The sequence below is a fragment of the Leguminivora glycinivorella genome, chromosome Z (genome assembly GCF_023078275.1).
Source record: "Leguminivora glycinivorella isolate SPB_JAAS2020 chromosome Z, LegGlyc_1.1, whole genome shotgun sequence".
Taxonomy (NCBI): Eukaryota; Metazoa; Arthropoda; class Insecta; order Lepidoptera; family Tortricidae; genus Leguminivora; species Leguminivora glycinivorella.
The window spans coordinates 16,586,522-16,603,644 of record NC_062998.1 but is presented as its reverse complement, the minus strand read 5'-3'; the positions used below and the strand labels follow the sequence as shown (position 1 = coordinate 16,603,644).

At 36.9% G+C, this 17,123-nt stretch overlaps 1 protein-coding gene across 2 annotated transcripts in view; it reads right to left on the bottom strand.

Annotated features, from left to right (window-relative positions):
- LOC125240811 overlaps positions 1–17,123 on the bottom strand; it is a 41,339-nt gene that overhangs the window by 12,480 nt on the left and 11,736 nt on the right. For both annotated transcript variants that reach the window (XM_048148933.1, XM_048148935.1), the window contains 3 exons: positions 15,841–15,916; positions 15,628–15,691; positions 15,056–15,160 (listed from right to left, as the gene is read on the bottom strand). In XM_048148933.1, coding sequence (XP_048004890.1) covers positions 15,056–15,160; positions 15,628–15,691; positions 15,841–15,916 — 245 coding nt within the window. The remainder of the gene's footprint in view (positions 1–15,055; positions 15,161–15,627; positions 15,692–15,840; positions 15,917–17,123) is intronic.

Sequence of the window (17,123 nt, the reverse complement as noted above, 5' to 3'; positions counted from 1 at the left end):
ACTATTTTTGGCATGCCGGACCCCCGCCAGTTGTCGGCCGATAATATTTGTTTGTGTGCGTATATAATGTAGGTATACGTATGTAGTAGTGTGCGTGACAAAAATGGCGTCTATTAAACAGCTGTTAATTGATCGAAATTCAAATTAGTTGACAATTTCCATTGAAAAAAAAAAGGTTGTAATGCATCGGTCCGAATTGCGGATACTAGTTTTTTCATCTTTTAGTAGATATATTTATTTATTTATTTAAACTTTATTGCACAATTGGAAAAAAGTACAAATGGCGGACTTAATGCCTTAAGGCATTCTCTACCAGTCAACCATAGGGCCAAACAGAAATTCGCGAATGTGGGTGCAGTGAGAAAAATAAATTTAGAAAGCATGACAACTACTGACAAGTATAGCAATATTATTTACAATATATAATATTGAATATATACAGGGTGGTCCATTCAAATCGGTCAGTATGGGAAAGTCAAACTATAAGACATACGAAGATTTGTTCTTAGGAACCATGTCACCGATTTTGATAAAAAGAAAAACTGCATTCATACAATAAAAAAAAAAAGTGTACCCAGCTGGGGAATCGAACCCGGTTGTTTTGAAAAAATAAACTTACACTATTTCTATTCAGATATCGTTTGTGTAGGTCTTAAGCAGTAAATATCTCTAAGAAACATAATGTCTAAAATGAATAAAATGCATTTTATTCATTTTAGACATTATGTATGTAGACATTGTATGTTGTGTACAAACGATATCTTGACGAGACGAGATCTTAACGAGATCTTTGTGTAGGTCTTAAGCAGTAAATATCTCTAAGAAACATAATGTCTAAAATGAATAAAATGCATTTTATTCATTTTAGACATTATGTATGTAGACATTGTATGTTGTGTACAAACGATATCTGAATAGAAATAGTGTAAGTTTATTTTTTCAAAACAACCGGGTTCGATTCCCCAGCTGGGTACACTTTTTTTTTTAATTGTATGAATGCAGTTTTTCTTTTTATCAAAATCGGTGACATGGTTCCTAAGAACAAATCTTCGTATGTCTTATAGTCTTATTATTTATATAGTTGAATGTAAAATTATTTATTTTGCCTGACACTGAATATTTTTTATGTTCGTTATTTTAATTTTACAATATAATATTTGGAATATAGTGCTTATAATTATTAAATATAAATTATTTTTTTAATATTTTTTGATACAAAATCATACTTCATTGATTTGGAACAATGCGTTTTATCGGACCTACATCCGACATTATCGGAAGCGTTTATCGGATGTAGGATGTCGGTTCGATATCCGATATCGGATCGGATAATGTGAAAACGGCCTTAGAGTATATTCAATTTAGTATTAGAGTTATGTCAGTGTACATGTCAGCGGCCGCGAGTTCGTGGCCCATTCATTGGCGACGACCTTCGCGCGGCGCAATAAAATTCAATGTTGGCTGCTCGCGTGCGGTCCGTTTGTTAATGTAGGTAAGAATTTAGAATAGCGGCATTTTGTGAACATCAAAGGAGTGAGCCTTCTGTACTTGTACTATTATATATTCTGTGACAAAACGAACAACATGTGTTCCAAGTACAACACTCGAAATGCCGGAAAGTTATAGTAGGTATCGACCGTAAATTGGCGAAATCCAACAAATTAACACATGTGATGGACCCTGCCGTCTATTAGTTATTTGTTATACAAGGGTGCAAAGTTGTATTTTAACGGCGAGTGTGGAATTGAAAAACGAGTAAGTGAAAGGATTCTATAGTTGAACCACGAGCGAAGCGAGTGGTTCGAGAATAGACTCCTGAACTTGCGAGTTTTTTAACACACGAGAAGTAAAATACATTTGCACCCGAGTGTAACACAAAACTTTTCCCCTCACTATAGCGAGGAAAGTACAACGCAAAAAGCGTGTTTATCACTGCTTCCAGTAGTTCCACAGGTGGTAAATCATCGTCATCACTAGATTCACTCACTTTTATTAATTTTAAAGCATAAAAAATGACTATATTCAAGGTCTAATTACTTTATCCACTAGTGGATAAAATGCGTTTTTACCCGCTGGTATTGAAGGACAAAACACGTGTTTCCGAGCTAGTGAGGGGAAAAATAAATTGCCGCAATATGTGGTTGAAGCGCCTAGTGTGTCGAACTTTAAGTATCGCTTAAAAATTTGGCTGGTCGAGCACCCGTTCTACACTTATGACAATTTTTTTATTACCTAATTAGAAAAATATTTTTGTGCATTTTTTATGTGAATATTGCCTAACTTTTTGTAATTTCAATCTTCTGTCTAATTATTCTCTAAGTATTATTGTTGTATGAATATTATTTTTTTAAATCAAATCTTGACGTGTAAAATGGCGTTACAAATAAATGAATATGAGTATGAGTAATGATTATTTTTACCATTGAAAGTTTGTACGGAACCCTCGGTGGGCGAGTCCGACTCGCTCTTGGCCGGTTTTTTATTTTTGCACTTTGTTGGCGTGATTGATATACATATTGGTACCAAATTTCAGCTTTCTAGTGCTTACGGTTACTGAGATTATCCGCGGACGGACGGACGGACAGACATGGCGAAACTATAAGGGTTCCTAGTTGACTACGGAACCCTAAAAATAATAAAACCGGTCAAGTGCGAGTCGGACTCTCGCTCACCGAGGGTTCCGTACAAACTTTCAATAGTTGAATCATCAAAATGTTATTCATAGAACTCTACAGATTTGACTAAATCCCTCAAGACTCAATTTCACCAATAACAAGTAATATTTTAATATACAATTTTATTGTTAGACAACGTTCAAATAAAATCAAGACTATTCGACTTCAATAGTTTACGACTTACGACATGTCGCAAGGACGCTCCTGAACCGACCTCATTATATCAGGAAAAACGCGATGTAGGAAATGAGCGTTCAACGTACAGCGACATCTATCGGAAAATTGAGTAAACTAATGCGCGGGAGCTAGTATGGAAGATGTGCAGCATAATGCTTGGTAAGAAACTTTTTTTTTAATGCTTCCGACTTCAATGACTATTTAAGTTGACAGAGAGGAAATGAAGAAAATAAAATAAAAGGTGTCACAGAGAGATGTCAAAAAAACAGAAAATCATTTCCATGGTTTTGCATTTTGGTTGTTGTATTGTTATTTTAAGTGAGTGTGAAAAGGAGAATTCTACGAATATTGTTCGGAGAAACCGCTTTTTATCGCGGGTAAGCTATTACCTATGAATATTAGTTTTCTTTGTTAACTAAATTACATTTTTCTTTCATTCAAAATCAAAAGTATACATTGGAAATTTTCCTTGTCTTCAGTTTTTCCCTTCGGGAATTAAGTATAAAGACGACTGTGGTCCTGGCCAAGCACCGGAGCCGCGCCATCAGTCCAAAGAGAGCACGGGCCAATTTTGCTGGCTGACTCCTTACTACATTAAAGTAAAGAAGTTGCATGCACCGCCGCTGTCACTGGCCTGCGGAAGTGCGGAAGTAACCTTATCTTTTTATTTGTGCCTGTCTACTATCGACGCCTTTTTTTAAAACGAGTGTTTTTTTTTTAAATTTCATTTCATTTCATTTCATTTATTCATAACAAAAAAATTGTGTTGAACATTAGCTTAAGATTAGAACTAATACTAGTACATAATTATAATATATGTTTAAATTTGTAATTAAAGCTTAATTAGTAATACCAAGCTGATGATACTATTAAACATCAAGGTACCATACTTATATATAATTTAATCAGTAATTGTAACATGTCAGTCGATATTCGAAATAATTGTAGAGTAAAAAAGAAATAAAAATTAGTAATTAAAAAGGAATAATTAATATCGTCAATTTGGTATCTTATTAGAAAACTACAGTCTTGTATATACTCATTACACAGTCAAAAATTCAATTCAATAGATAATTAATTAATTAGCGAACTAGTGTTTACTTACAACTATAATCTATTATTAACAGCTGTCGGCTATGAAGTCGTTTATACAATAGTACGACTTTTTTAAAAGATAATTCTTGAGTCTTGCATTGAAAACTTTACTGTTGGTAATTGTTTTAAAATCGGTAGGTAGTTTATTGTAGAGGTAAACGGCTTGGTAGCTCGTTGAATGCTTCATGACGTTTAGCCTCGGGACTACAGAACTCTTTATGTCTTTCCGCCTAGTACACAGCCTGTTCTCTCTCTCGGCCGGGCTCTCATACTTGTGTAGCTGCTTCACAAAGTCCGTTAAAACTACGAGAATGTAGAGACACGGTGCGGTAAGGATTTTTAGTTCAATAAAATGCGTTCTGCAAGATGCTGCCTGTGGTATGCGAACAATCGTTCTAATTGCCCGTTTTTGGAGTATGAAGGCAGCGTTTGTATTATAATTATAGCTATTACCCCATAATTTGATGCTGTAACGAAGCTTTGCTTCAACAAGGGCGTGGTAAACCGTTTTAAGTTGCGTCTTATCTATCGTATCCCGGAGACAGCGTAAGGCGTAACAAGACGAACTAATGGAACTGCTCAGTGCCTGCATTTCGTACCTCCAGTTAAGTTGTGTATCAACGTAGACGCCCAAAAACTTAACCACATCAGCCTGCGTAATTTTGTTGCCGTTTAAACTTATTTTCAAAGTATCCGATTTTTTTGTCGTCGCCGAAAATAGTAAGACATTAGTTTTATTACTATTTAGTCTTAGATTATTTATTGCAAACCATTCATTAAAAGCTAAAACTGCAGCGTTCCCCCTTTCATTTAACTGTGTCATATCTTCAGCAGTGATTATGGCATTAGTGTCATCTGCAAAAACAACCAAATTTATGTAGGGTTGTGAATTAATTATATATTCTATCATATCGTTCATGAATATGACAAAAAACAATGGGCCAATATCGAGCCTTGTGGAACTCCTCGTCTTATAGTAGTTGTGTTAGACTTGACCACTTTCTCAATGTCCCCATCAATTGTCCTGAGTTCAATGTACTGCTTTCTATTATTTAAATATGAGTCAAATATTTCAAGAACTTTTCCTCTAACCCCGTAGTACTCAAGTTTCTTTAGCATTATTTCATGGTCTACAGTATCGAAAGCGGAGCTGAGATCTAGAAAAATGCCAGCCACTTTCAACCGGTCATTCAGACCTGCTACTACGTCCTGCACCAGGGTACCTATAGCCTCTCCAGTACCTACACCTATCTGATATCCAAACTGTCTTCTGTTTAGGACATTATGAGTGTTTAAATGTCTTTGTAACCTCACCTAAATTAGTTTCATGTAAAATTTCTGTTCTTTTCTGTCATCGTACGCTGCCTTACACCTGAAATGTTAACTTACTGGTACCAGTAGGGAACAGGGTAGGTAGGCGATCTTTATAATCTTGACTGATATAGTTTAAAAATTTTGATTCCTACGGATCTAAAATCTGATTTGATTCCATTTCATAACATAAATCCATTTAATAAATGATTATTATTATTATTTGTATGTCTTTCCCATCACGGAACAATGGTATTCCGGACCTTTGGGAGGCGTGCGCGGGGCCGAAGCCAACACGTAGAGGCCCTTTTGACACTTTAATGAAATGTAAGGGGTACACCGAGCGGATGTTGCCCTTGCCCGTATCATGGGACACACGCAGAGGCAACACCCGCCAGGGTGTAAGGACTATTTGGGAGTTAATGGAATCTAAAATGAACTTGTCTATTTTGATGAAAGTGATGGACTAAATACTGGGCTATGGATAAAAAACCGGACGCCTGCCTAATAAAACGGTATCCAATTTTATTTCCGGCAGACGGTGACTCGTCCCCACAAGATGGGCCCCCACAAAAAGCGACATCCAAGATGGCTCAAGGGCAACACCGGTGTGAGAACTCAAGGGTGTCGAGAGGTGTACACCGCTTTCTGCCCAGTGGCTGTGAAGCCACTGCACCAACTCGCGTCTTATGCAAATTTTCACTTCCACCCCTCGGGCATGTAGCCCTAACGACTCCACTCTGGACGGCCAGCCAAGGCAAGCCAGAGGTAGCGAGTACTGTCCCACCCACCCGCCTTACGGGTAACAGAACTCCCCAGGAGCACTCGGGTACGTGGGGTCGCTGTTCCCCAACAGCTCGCCACAAGCTGCCCTGCGTTGACTGATTGCACTGGTAAAACCAATGGGCGATGGGGTCGTCACATCCCTACGCCTAGTTATTATTATTATTATTATTATAACTTTTGATTTCTGAGATGGTAAATTTGATTTCACGGTTTCTCCAATTTTCGAGGATCTTCTTTGTATAATATAAAGTAATTTGTGAAATAAATTGTTTCTTTCAAGTGGCACAAAATTATTTATTTTATTTTATTTGCTACAGATGATTTTTATGGAATAATTGTTTATTGCGTGAACAGATTTTAACCATTTTGCCTCTATTTGAAAGCAGGTAATTTCATTGTTATTTTGTTAAAAAATTACAGGTACAATAAAGACGCGCAAGGGTGTTGAAATTGAAAATGTAAATCTGAAAGGTTTTTTATAAATTAAGAAAAAGTTTTCAAGATACGTGTACGATTTTATTTTTCCTGTAATATTCATTATAATAGCCATGTTTGGTGAAAATTTTATAAATTTATAAGGGAGGAAATGGTTTTTTTTTTACATTTTCCTTCAAAAAACACTTTTTTCCACAACCAAAAAATTATAAAAAATAGTTTTGATATGTACAGTTTGAGCTCTTTCTAACGATACCCCACTTGACCTAGTTACTTGAAATTTTCAGTTTGCCCCCCTTTCATTTTGGCCATTGTCTGCAATAAAAAAAAAATACTTTCAATCTGTAGAGGTTAATAATGTTAATAAGTATTCAAAATTTCAAAGCGATAGCATAAGTAGTTCTCGAGATATTTAATAATGTGACAGACAGACAGACGGGCAGAGCGGCGCCATAAGGGTTCCTTTTGTGCCTTTTTGGTACGGAACCCTAAAAATGAATGATAAATGACATAATAAGTAAATCCTGCGTGATAAATTAATATCGTAAAATGCTCACTAACGAAGATCCGCAAAAATGTAACATGTGTTAGATTATGTTTAAAGTAAGCGAAATATTGTTTTTAAGTACTTGATTTTATTAAATATTATTACAGGATTTTATTTAAAATTTCATTAGGTTGCGCGAGTTTACGTTTTGTGGACACTGTCATGTGTCAAGAAGAGTTTCTTACAGCTCTGGGACAATAGGACTGCTGTTAGTGAGTAGTGACCAAAGAGGATCGAGTATTAAAGAGAGTTACTGTCAAAGTAAAATGTGTAATCACTAATCACAGTGCATAGACAGCCATCTCTCGATAGAGGCTTAAAACTTTTGAACCTCAGTTTTGACAATTTGGCCCATATTCTTAGCTTAAGGTGGTTCGCTTTCCATACAAAAAACATCTACCATTTATTTAGTCACCGCACACTACAACTAAATAAAAATATGCGCATACATCTACTATACATTATCCGTCGTCGCGGTAGTGAATGAAATACATTGTTTCATACAGAAATCATGGACAAATCCTTGTGAATTTTTTATTAATTTTACGTAAATGTGCGTGCCAAATTTTGTGTACAGACACAGAGCCGTCATATTTCGCGCATTATTAGTTGACATTGTCATCAGTGACATTTGGCTCTTGACAAGTAATTATTTAAAGATATTGGTTTAGTTAAGGTGGCTCGCCTAGGTTACCCTAAGCTCAGGCTGCGTTAGATGGCGTTAATCTGCAAATTACCAGTCTTATTTTTTTTGTGGAGTCGTACAGGCATTTATATACTTTCAATTATGCTTCGCGAACATTTAATATTAAAATTGACGTATTACAACAAACATTCAACTTCTCATTGTAACGTTAATCCCCTTAATGTAAATAAATTTACTATTTTACACTATTTTTAAGTACCACTCACACATACAAACAGTGTTTTTGTATTCCTTCTAGTCGATAATTTCACGCGGCGACAGCTTGTTTAAATAGCCTTGCGGTAAATACGTGCCATCGCATGATTTGCATGAAAGTACTGGGTTCGAATCCAGGACTTTTTCTCTTTTTTTTTTTTAATACTACGTCGGTGGCAAACAAGCATACGGTCCGATGGAAAGCGGTCATCGTAACCTATGGACGCCTGCAACTCGAAGAGTGTCGTATGCGCGTTGCCGCCCCATTAGAAACTTGTACACTCCCCTTTGCTGCGTATGCACAGCAAAAAGGAGTGTACAAGTTCAAAGGAGGGTTTGGGTTGCCGACGACTCAAAGGACAATAGACGGAACTAATAAGTCCTCCCGTCGTCAGCACCCCGCACCCTCGTTGAGCTCTGGCAGCCTTACTCACCGGCAGGAACACAACACTATGTGACACTATTTTTTGTTTTATTATCTAAATATATAAAAGAAGAAGCTGACTGACTGACTGACTGACATATCAACGCACAGCCGAAACCGCTGGTCCTAGAGATTTCAAATTTGGCACGTAGGTTCCTTATATAGGGTAGAGGAGCACTAAGAAAGGAATTTTCAAAATTCACCTCCTAAGGGGGTCAAATGGGGGTTCAAAGTTTGTATGGGGAAACAAGATTAGTTTGCCTATTTTATTCGAAACTTCACAGGAAGATTCCTTATGACATATGACTGAATACGTGTTTCAGGTTTTTTGAAAATTTAACCCCTAAAATGGTGAAAAGGGGGTGATAAAGTCAAAAAATCAATATGGGTATAGTTTTTATGGTTTATCGGGTCGCTGATCACGATAAATACAACGATTTTAAAATCTAATGACGTGGAAAAGAGATTTTCTCCCCTGTTGTTGTGAAATGGGGTTAAAATATCCAAAATAGCCATAAGTATAGCTTTAGTTTTCATCTTTACTTCTGGTTCAAGAGATTTCAAATTGACACGGAAGTTCCTTAGAGGAGCACTAAGAAAGGATTTTTCAAAGTTCACCTCCTAGCATGATAATTTGACAGGGGCAAGGACAGGGACAGGGACGGGGACGGGGACGGGGACGGGGACGGGGAGGGGAACGGGATAGGGTTAGGGTTAGGGTTAGGGATAGGGATAGGGATAGGGATAGGGATAGGGATAGGGATAGGGATAGGGATAGGGATAGGGATAGGGATAGGGATAGGGATAGGGATAGGGATAGGGATAGGGATAGGGATAGGAATAGGGATAGGGATAGGAATAGGGGACGGGGACGGGGATAGGGGAGGGACGGGGACAGTGACGGGACGGGACGGGGACGGGGACGGGGACAAGGATAGAGATAGGGACGGGGATAAGAATAGGGATTGGGGTCGGAATAATCGGTCGGCAATCGATATCTAGGCAGTGTAAAATGCAGGTGGCTCAGTGGGAAGGGATTAGTAAGTAGGCATCGGCGAGTATCCTGCATCCGTAATAACTATTACATTCAATGTGCTGTAAGAAGATCGTTGTTTGCTTGCCTTTTATATGTTTACGTTTGCAATAAGTATAAGCAAAATGGAAAAAATTGTAAGCGATAATGCAAGGAAGTACTTTTTACCCTACCGACCATAGCGTCGAGATATTGGCTATGTGGGTTGTATGAAGATTCCCCAGTATAAATATTTATATAGGTAAAATACATACATATTCGTACCTACTACCTACGCTGTGGTCGCTGTGTAACAATTCTACAATCATTGCAAGAATTTCTTTTAAAACAATAGTAATATGTGTAAGGTACGGTCAGCCAAAAAAGTGGTTTACCACTTTTCGATCAATAGAGTCGAAAAGTGGGAAACCACTTTCTTGGCTGACCGTACAGCAAATAGATCAGTTACAATGCCCTTTACCTTACCTTAATCCGCTTAACCGCTTTACCTTAATCGAAATAATCGCGGACAAATGTACCTACAAAGAAATCTACGGATCCAAATGAAAATCTTATTTTTTGTAAACGTTTCAATACTTTTATTACGCGGGCGAAGCCGCGGGTAAAAGCTAGTTATACATAAATGTATATGTACTCGTACAGTAGTTACTGAGCGTTTTCCACAAAAAAGATTAAAAACCTATTATCTTACATGGTAATAATTTTTGGGTTCGTCGAACTCAGAATTTCTAACATAATTATCCTAATCTGATATTTTAAAAAATTCCAAAAAGTATAGATAAATTTTAGTTTCTAAACTACGATCCGAATGGTTTTTTTTTTTCTAATTGTTTATTTTGGATGGAGCAAGGGTATTCAAATCGCTTTTGAAATCTTAAATTAGTAAATGAAAATGCAATAGTTAACTGAGTAACGTAATGCTTTAAAAACTCAAGTGGACTTTTTTTATCTAAGGAGTGATTTCGATAAAATATTATATTTAGCGAGGGTATTAAAAGTTGTGTTTTATATCTCAACTTAATAAATAGAAAATCAAAATGACAATAAAAAAATCAATATGTTCTCTAAGATAAAATCTTTCATCATCATCATCATTCTTGCTCGGTCAATAAAAAAAACGAAATTTATATCCAAAAAAATACAAAAAGTTTATAGAATCCTGGGAATCGAACGCACCTTCACGGCGTGACAGACGATTGTTCCCCAACGACGCCATTACATAACACGCTGTTACCGACGAAATTGGGCTATACATATATAATTATTTAAATATAAATAATAATGTCAAATCCATACTAATATTACAAATGGGAAAGGGTGTGTGTCTGTTTGTTTATCCGTCTTTCACGGCAAAACCGGAGCGACGAATTGACGTGATTATTTAAGGGGATTTAGTTGAAGGGATGGAGAGTGACATAGGCTACTTTTTGTCTCTTTCTTACGCGAGCGAAGCCGCGGTCAAAAGCTAGTTTATTATAAATGGGAAAAGCTGGTTACTCTATAATCTGAAGTGGAAGAATTCGTTGTTTCACCAAAGATAATGTGTGTTTGTTTGTTTGTCCGTCTTTCACGGCCAAACGGAGCGACGGATTGACATGTTTTTTAAGTGGAGATAGTTGAAGGGATGGAGAGTGACATATGCTACTTTTGTCTCTTTCTAACGCAAGCGAAGCCGCGGGCTAAAGCTAGTACAGCACGGGAAGCATGGTCGCGCGATAGACGATAAAATATCAGGCCGTCCCTGTCGCACTATTAGTAAGTGCGATTATAGGGACGGCCAGATGTTTTATCATTTATCGCGTGACCATAATTGCCTGCCTGGACCAGATTATATTGATGATAATTTGATGATAATTATTATTTGTAACCATTTAGTTAATATTGTCTTCAGTTACCGCGATAGTTACTCATGAAATAAAAACTATGAAAACGGATTAAATCGCGTATAATGAGTTTAAAATTCATTCCGATGTTTCGAACACTTTTACAGCGTTCGTGGTCAACGGGTGACTGAGGAAAAATTACAATGTGCAAAAGCTTCCCATATTCTTGTATATAACCATTTAGTTGTTGAAGAAAAACATTCACACAACAATAACATAGGTCAACCAGCTCAGTAAATGCAATACATTACTAATACTATGCCCACACTTTGACCTATGTATAATGTATTATACCAGACGTGTAATATTTTATTTTATCAACAAAGGCATAATAAAGGATTGTATTGTATTTTTGTATGAAAATAAAAAATAGGAAAGCAATATAGTAATAGTCAAATATTCCATTTAAAAAATATATAAAAAAAATCCAAAACAAGTTCAAATGATTAAAAAAAACTGCGGGATGGAACTCAGAATCACCTGCTTCATAATCGGTGCATTTGACCAAGACGCCATTTCGATTTACATTAGCAGTGCCGAAATATACGATATGTATCTTTATTGACAAAATGCGTCATTATTTCTGAGTCTGCTTGAGTTAACTAAACCAATATCTTTAATAATTACTTGTCAAGAGCCAAGTGTCACTGATGACAATGTCAATTAAAAATGCGCGAAATATGACGGCTCTGTGTCTGTACACAAAATTTGGCACGCACATTTACGTAAAATTAATAAAAAATTCACATGGATTTGTCCATGATTTCTGTATGAAACAATGTATTTCATTCACTACCGCGACGACGGATAATGTATAGTAGATGTATGCGCATATTTTTATTTAGTTGTAGTGTGCGGTGACTAAATAAATGGTAGATGTTTTTTGTATGGAAAGCGAGCCACCTTAACTCAAGCAGACTCAGAAATAATGACGCATTTTGTCAACAAAGATACATATCGTGTATTTCGACACTGCTAATGTAAATCGAAATGGCGTCTCGGTCAAACGACTGACTATGATGCAGAAGATCGTGGGTTCGAATCCGAAGTTTTTTTTAATCATTTGAACTTTTATGGATTTATTAAGTATTTTTTATTTTTTAATGGAATATTTGACTATTACTATATTGATTTAAACTTTCACGATTATTACACATCATTATTTTTAAAATCGGGACTCTGGAAGTCAGTTTAATATGTAGTTATACGCGATTAAGTCCCGATTTTAAAAATAATGATGTATTACTATATTGCTTTCCTATTTTTTATTTTCATACAAAAATACAATACAATCCTTTATTATGCCTTTGTTGATAAAATAAAATATTACACGTCTGGTATAATACATTATACATAGGTCATAGTGTGGGCATAGTATTAGTAAAGTATTGCATTTACTGAGCTGGTTGACCTATGTTATTGTTGTGTGAATGTTTTTCTTCAACAACTAAATGGTTATATACAAGAATATGGGTAGCTTTTGCACATTGTAATTTTTCCTCAGTCACCCGTTGACCACGAACGCTGTAAAGTGTTTGAAACATCGGGATGAATTTTAAACTCATTATACGCGATTTAATCCGTTTTCATAGTTTTTATTTCATGAGTAACTATCGCGGTAACTGAAGACAATATTAACTAAATGGTTACAAATAATAATTATCATCAATATAATCTGGTCCAGGCAGGCAATTATGGTCGCGCGATAAATGATAAAACATCTGGCCGTCCCTATAATCGCACTTACTAATAGTGCGACAGGGACGGCCTGATATTTTATCGTCTATCGCGCGACCATGCTACCCGTGCTGTACTAGCTTTTGCCCGCGGCTTCGCTTGCGTTAGAAAGAGACAAAAGTAGCATATGTCACTCTCCATCCCTTCAACTATCTCCACTTAAAAAACATGTCAATCCGTCGCTCCGTTTGGCCGTGAAAGACGGACAAACAAACAAACACACATTATCTTTGGTGAAACAACGAATTCTTCCACTTCAGATTATAGAGTAACCAGCTTTTCCCATTTATAATAAACTAGCTTTTGACCGCGGCTTCGCTCACGTAAGAAAGAGACAAAAAGTAGCCTATGTCACTCTCCATCCCTTCAACTAAATCCCCTTAAATAATCACGTCAATTCGTCGCTCCGGTTTTGCCGTGAAAGACGGACAAACAAACAGACACACAGTCACACACCCTTTCCCATTTGTAATATTAGTATGGATTTGACATTATTATTTATATTTAATTAATTATACATGTATAGCCCAATTTCGTCTGGAACAGCGTGTTATGTAATGGCGTCGTTGGTGTACAGTCGTCTGTCACGCCGTGAAGGTGCGTTCGATTCCCAGGATTCTATTAACTTTTTGTATTTTTTGGATATAAATTTCGTATTTTTTATTGACCGAGCAAGAATGGAGAGCCGAAGGTATCAATTTTATCTTAGAGAACCTATTGATATTTTTATTGTCATTTTGATTTTCTATTTATTAAGTTGAGATATAAAACACAACTTTTAATACCCTCGCTAAATATAATATTTTATCGAAATTACTCTTTAGATATAAAAAGTCCACTTGAGTTTTTAAAGCATTACGTTACTCAGTTAACTATTGCATTTTCATTTACTAATTTAAGATTTCAAAAGCGATTTGAATACCCTTGCTCCATCGAAAATAAACAATTAGAAAAAAAAATCATTCGAATCGTAGTTTAGAAACTAAAATTTATCTATACTTTTTTGGAATTTTTAAAAATATCAGATTAGGATAATTATGTTAGAAATTCTGAGTTCGACGAACCCAAAAATTATTACCATGTAAGAGAATAGGTTTTCAATCTTTTTTGTGGAAAACGCTCAGTAACTACTGTACGAGTACATATACATTTATGTATAATAATAAAACAAAAAATAGTGTCTCATAGTGTTGTGTTCCTGCCGGTGAGTAAGGCTGCCAGAGCTCAACGAGGGTGTGGGGTTCTGACGACGGGAGGACTTACGGAACTAATTTGTTCCGTCTATTGTCCTTTGAGTCGTCGGCAACCCAAACCCTCCTTTGAACTTGTACACTCCTTTTTGCTGTGCACACGCAGCAAAGGGGAGTGTACAAGTTTCTAATGGGGCGGCAACGCGCATGCGACACTCTTTGAGTTGCAGGCGTCCATAGGTTACGGTGACCGCTTTCCATTAGGCGGACCGTATGCTTATTTGCCACCGACGTAGTATTAAAAAAAAAAAGAAAAAGTCCTGGATTCGAACCCAGTACTTCCATGCAAATCATGCGATGGCACGTATTTACCGCAAGGCTATTTAAACAAGCTGTCGCCGCGTGAAATTATCGACTAGAAGGAATACAAAAACACTGTTTGTATGTGTGAGTAGTACTTAGAAATAGTGTAAAATAGTAAATTTATCTACATTAAGGGGATTAACGTTACAATGAGAAGTTGAATGTTTGTTGTAATACGTCAATTTTAATATTAAATGTTCGCGAAGCATAATTGAAAGTATATAAATGCCTGTACGACTCCACAAAAAAAATAAGACTGGTAATTTGAAGATTAACGCCATCTAACGCAGCCTGAGCTTCGGGTAACCTAAGCGAGCCACCTTAATATGTGTTAAAATGTCAAATATTAATATTAGCGACATCTAGCCGAGTCCCCCAAAGGTGTATCGCCATCTAGGTCACCGTACCTTTTTCTGTATAGTTTTGAGGTATGCGTTTACGTATACGTTTTTTTCTTAGACTTATACGGAATTACATATGTCTTTGGTAGTGACTTACCGTGCGGGGCGAGAGGTGGTGGAGTGTGGCTGGGCGCGGGCGCACGCGGCGCTCCCGCCGACGCCACGTGCCGTGATAGCTCCAGCATGCTCGACAACTTTATACCTGTGCGAGCAACAAACATAACATCTTATTGGCTTCGGGCATGGAGGGGGTAAAGCAAAGCGATCGCAGTGCTTGCGGTGGTCAAAATCGACACTAAAAATGGGTTGTCAAAAATTGTCACAGTCATCAAAACTCACGTGCACGTAGCCAATACACGTACATACAAGCAGCAATAGAACATACTAATACGTTGATCGTCCTGGTACAACATGTGACACTTATACATTTTATAACAGAAGTAAGTAATTGTAATAGAGGATTGCCGAGACCTTATACATTCATTAGACATGGACATGGGACGGTGGACGTATTAAACGGAGGAGATGTTCAAAATAGATAGAATATTATAAGTATTATAACACATTTTGAAGACGTTTTTTCAATTTCGCTTAATATGGCGTTGGTTTTAGGGACACCCGGTATAGGATGAACATAAACAAACCTTGAAATGTATGTATAATTCTTACCTAATTTATTTTCTGCCCAATCAAGCACAGTACGCTCAGTGTCTCTCGATGTATCACGCAACCCCTGAAACAGATTTATTTAAAAAAATTAAAGGTTGAAGCAAACACTCGACTTGCAATATCAACTACATTAAATCATACGCCCCTTAGTAGAATACGTAGTCTCATAAGTTTTATTCAGATAAAGAATACGACAGTTTAAAAATAGCATACCTTTGATGATTCACCCAAATCTGGTAACTGTGGAACTTCCAATTTAATCTTTTTCCGAAGACCAGCATAGCAATACCTGCAAATCATATGTAGCATAGGTATCACTTACATAAATAAAGATTGGCCAACTTTTATTGTCATGGACCAACTTATTAACAGGAGTAAGAAGAATAAACACACTAACATATTTCATGGCACTTTATCATATATTTCTCGTTAAAATTATAAAACAAAGAGCAGCGCGCCGATTTCTGAGTCTCACGCGTTCGAATTCAGAAAATTGTCACTGAAAATAATAAGCAAGTCACCGTTTTCAACCGGTATTTTAGTGACAAAATCCCGTATGCGAGATTCAAAAATTGCCCTCCAGAAGGCAGAAAACAGATGAGACATTAAAAACATTCTGCGTGCTTGCATTTAGTTATCGTTGTTAAGTATTTAGCTGAGCCAAATATAACGAGAGCAGATTGTCTCCGTTGGCTTGGGGTTGGATTGAGGTCAAAAGGATGGGTGAAGATGTACTTGGGTTTACCAAACGGACGTATTCCGTTGGTCGTCCGACATATCTTTGGGCTGAGAGAATGAAGATACACCTCAGGAGCTCAGTGTCGGCGATAGCTGGCGCGATACCGCTCAAAATCGAGCAAAGTGGCGTGCTCTTGTTTTGAAGGCCAAAACTTATTTTGGGTTATTGCGCCAGCCAAGTAAGTAAGTTGTTGGGTTCAAGTCTGTATATTTACTTCGCAATAGTAATTAGAGTACATATTCGCATAGCGTATATTATTGTATTGAACACTTAGCACATAAAATACAGATGTAGGTTTAATATTTCAAGAGTGAAAGGTATAACAAATCACGTCGAAGTATTTATTGCACCAGGGGCCCGTTTCTCGAAAGGTACAAGCCTTGTATTACAAGTGCGCGAACTGTCAAATCGTATGGGTTGTCATGGAAACACACTTGTAATACAAGGCTTGTACCTTTCGAGAAACGGGCCACAGATCGTGTAAGTGTAGCGTGACTAAGACGCGCGCCGTGTCTCTTAATAGCGTGTTATTAAAGGTTAGAGTTGACAAATCAGCGCGTCAATGTAGATGATTCGAACTGTGCTTGTCACGGATCAGGCAAAAAAATATTAGCGTTGTTGTAACACGGGTATTATGTTTAAGTCAAATATAATGAAAAATTATGACATAAAGTCACTCCAAGATAAGTTGGCAAAGATTTTGTCAGCCTCGCCGGTGCAAATGTTATTAATGTTATTATAAACGTCAAACATTTTA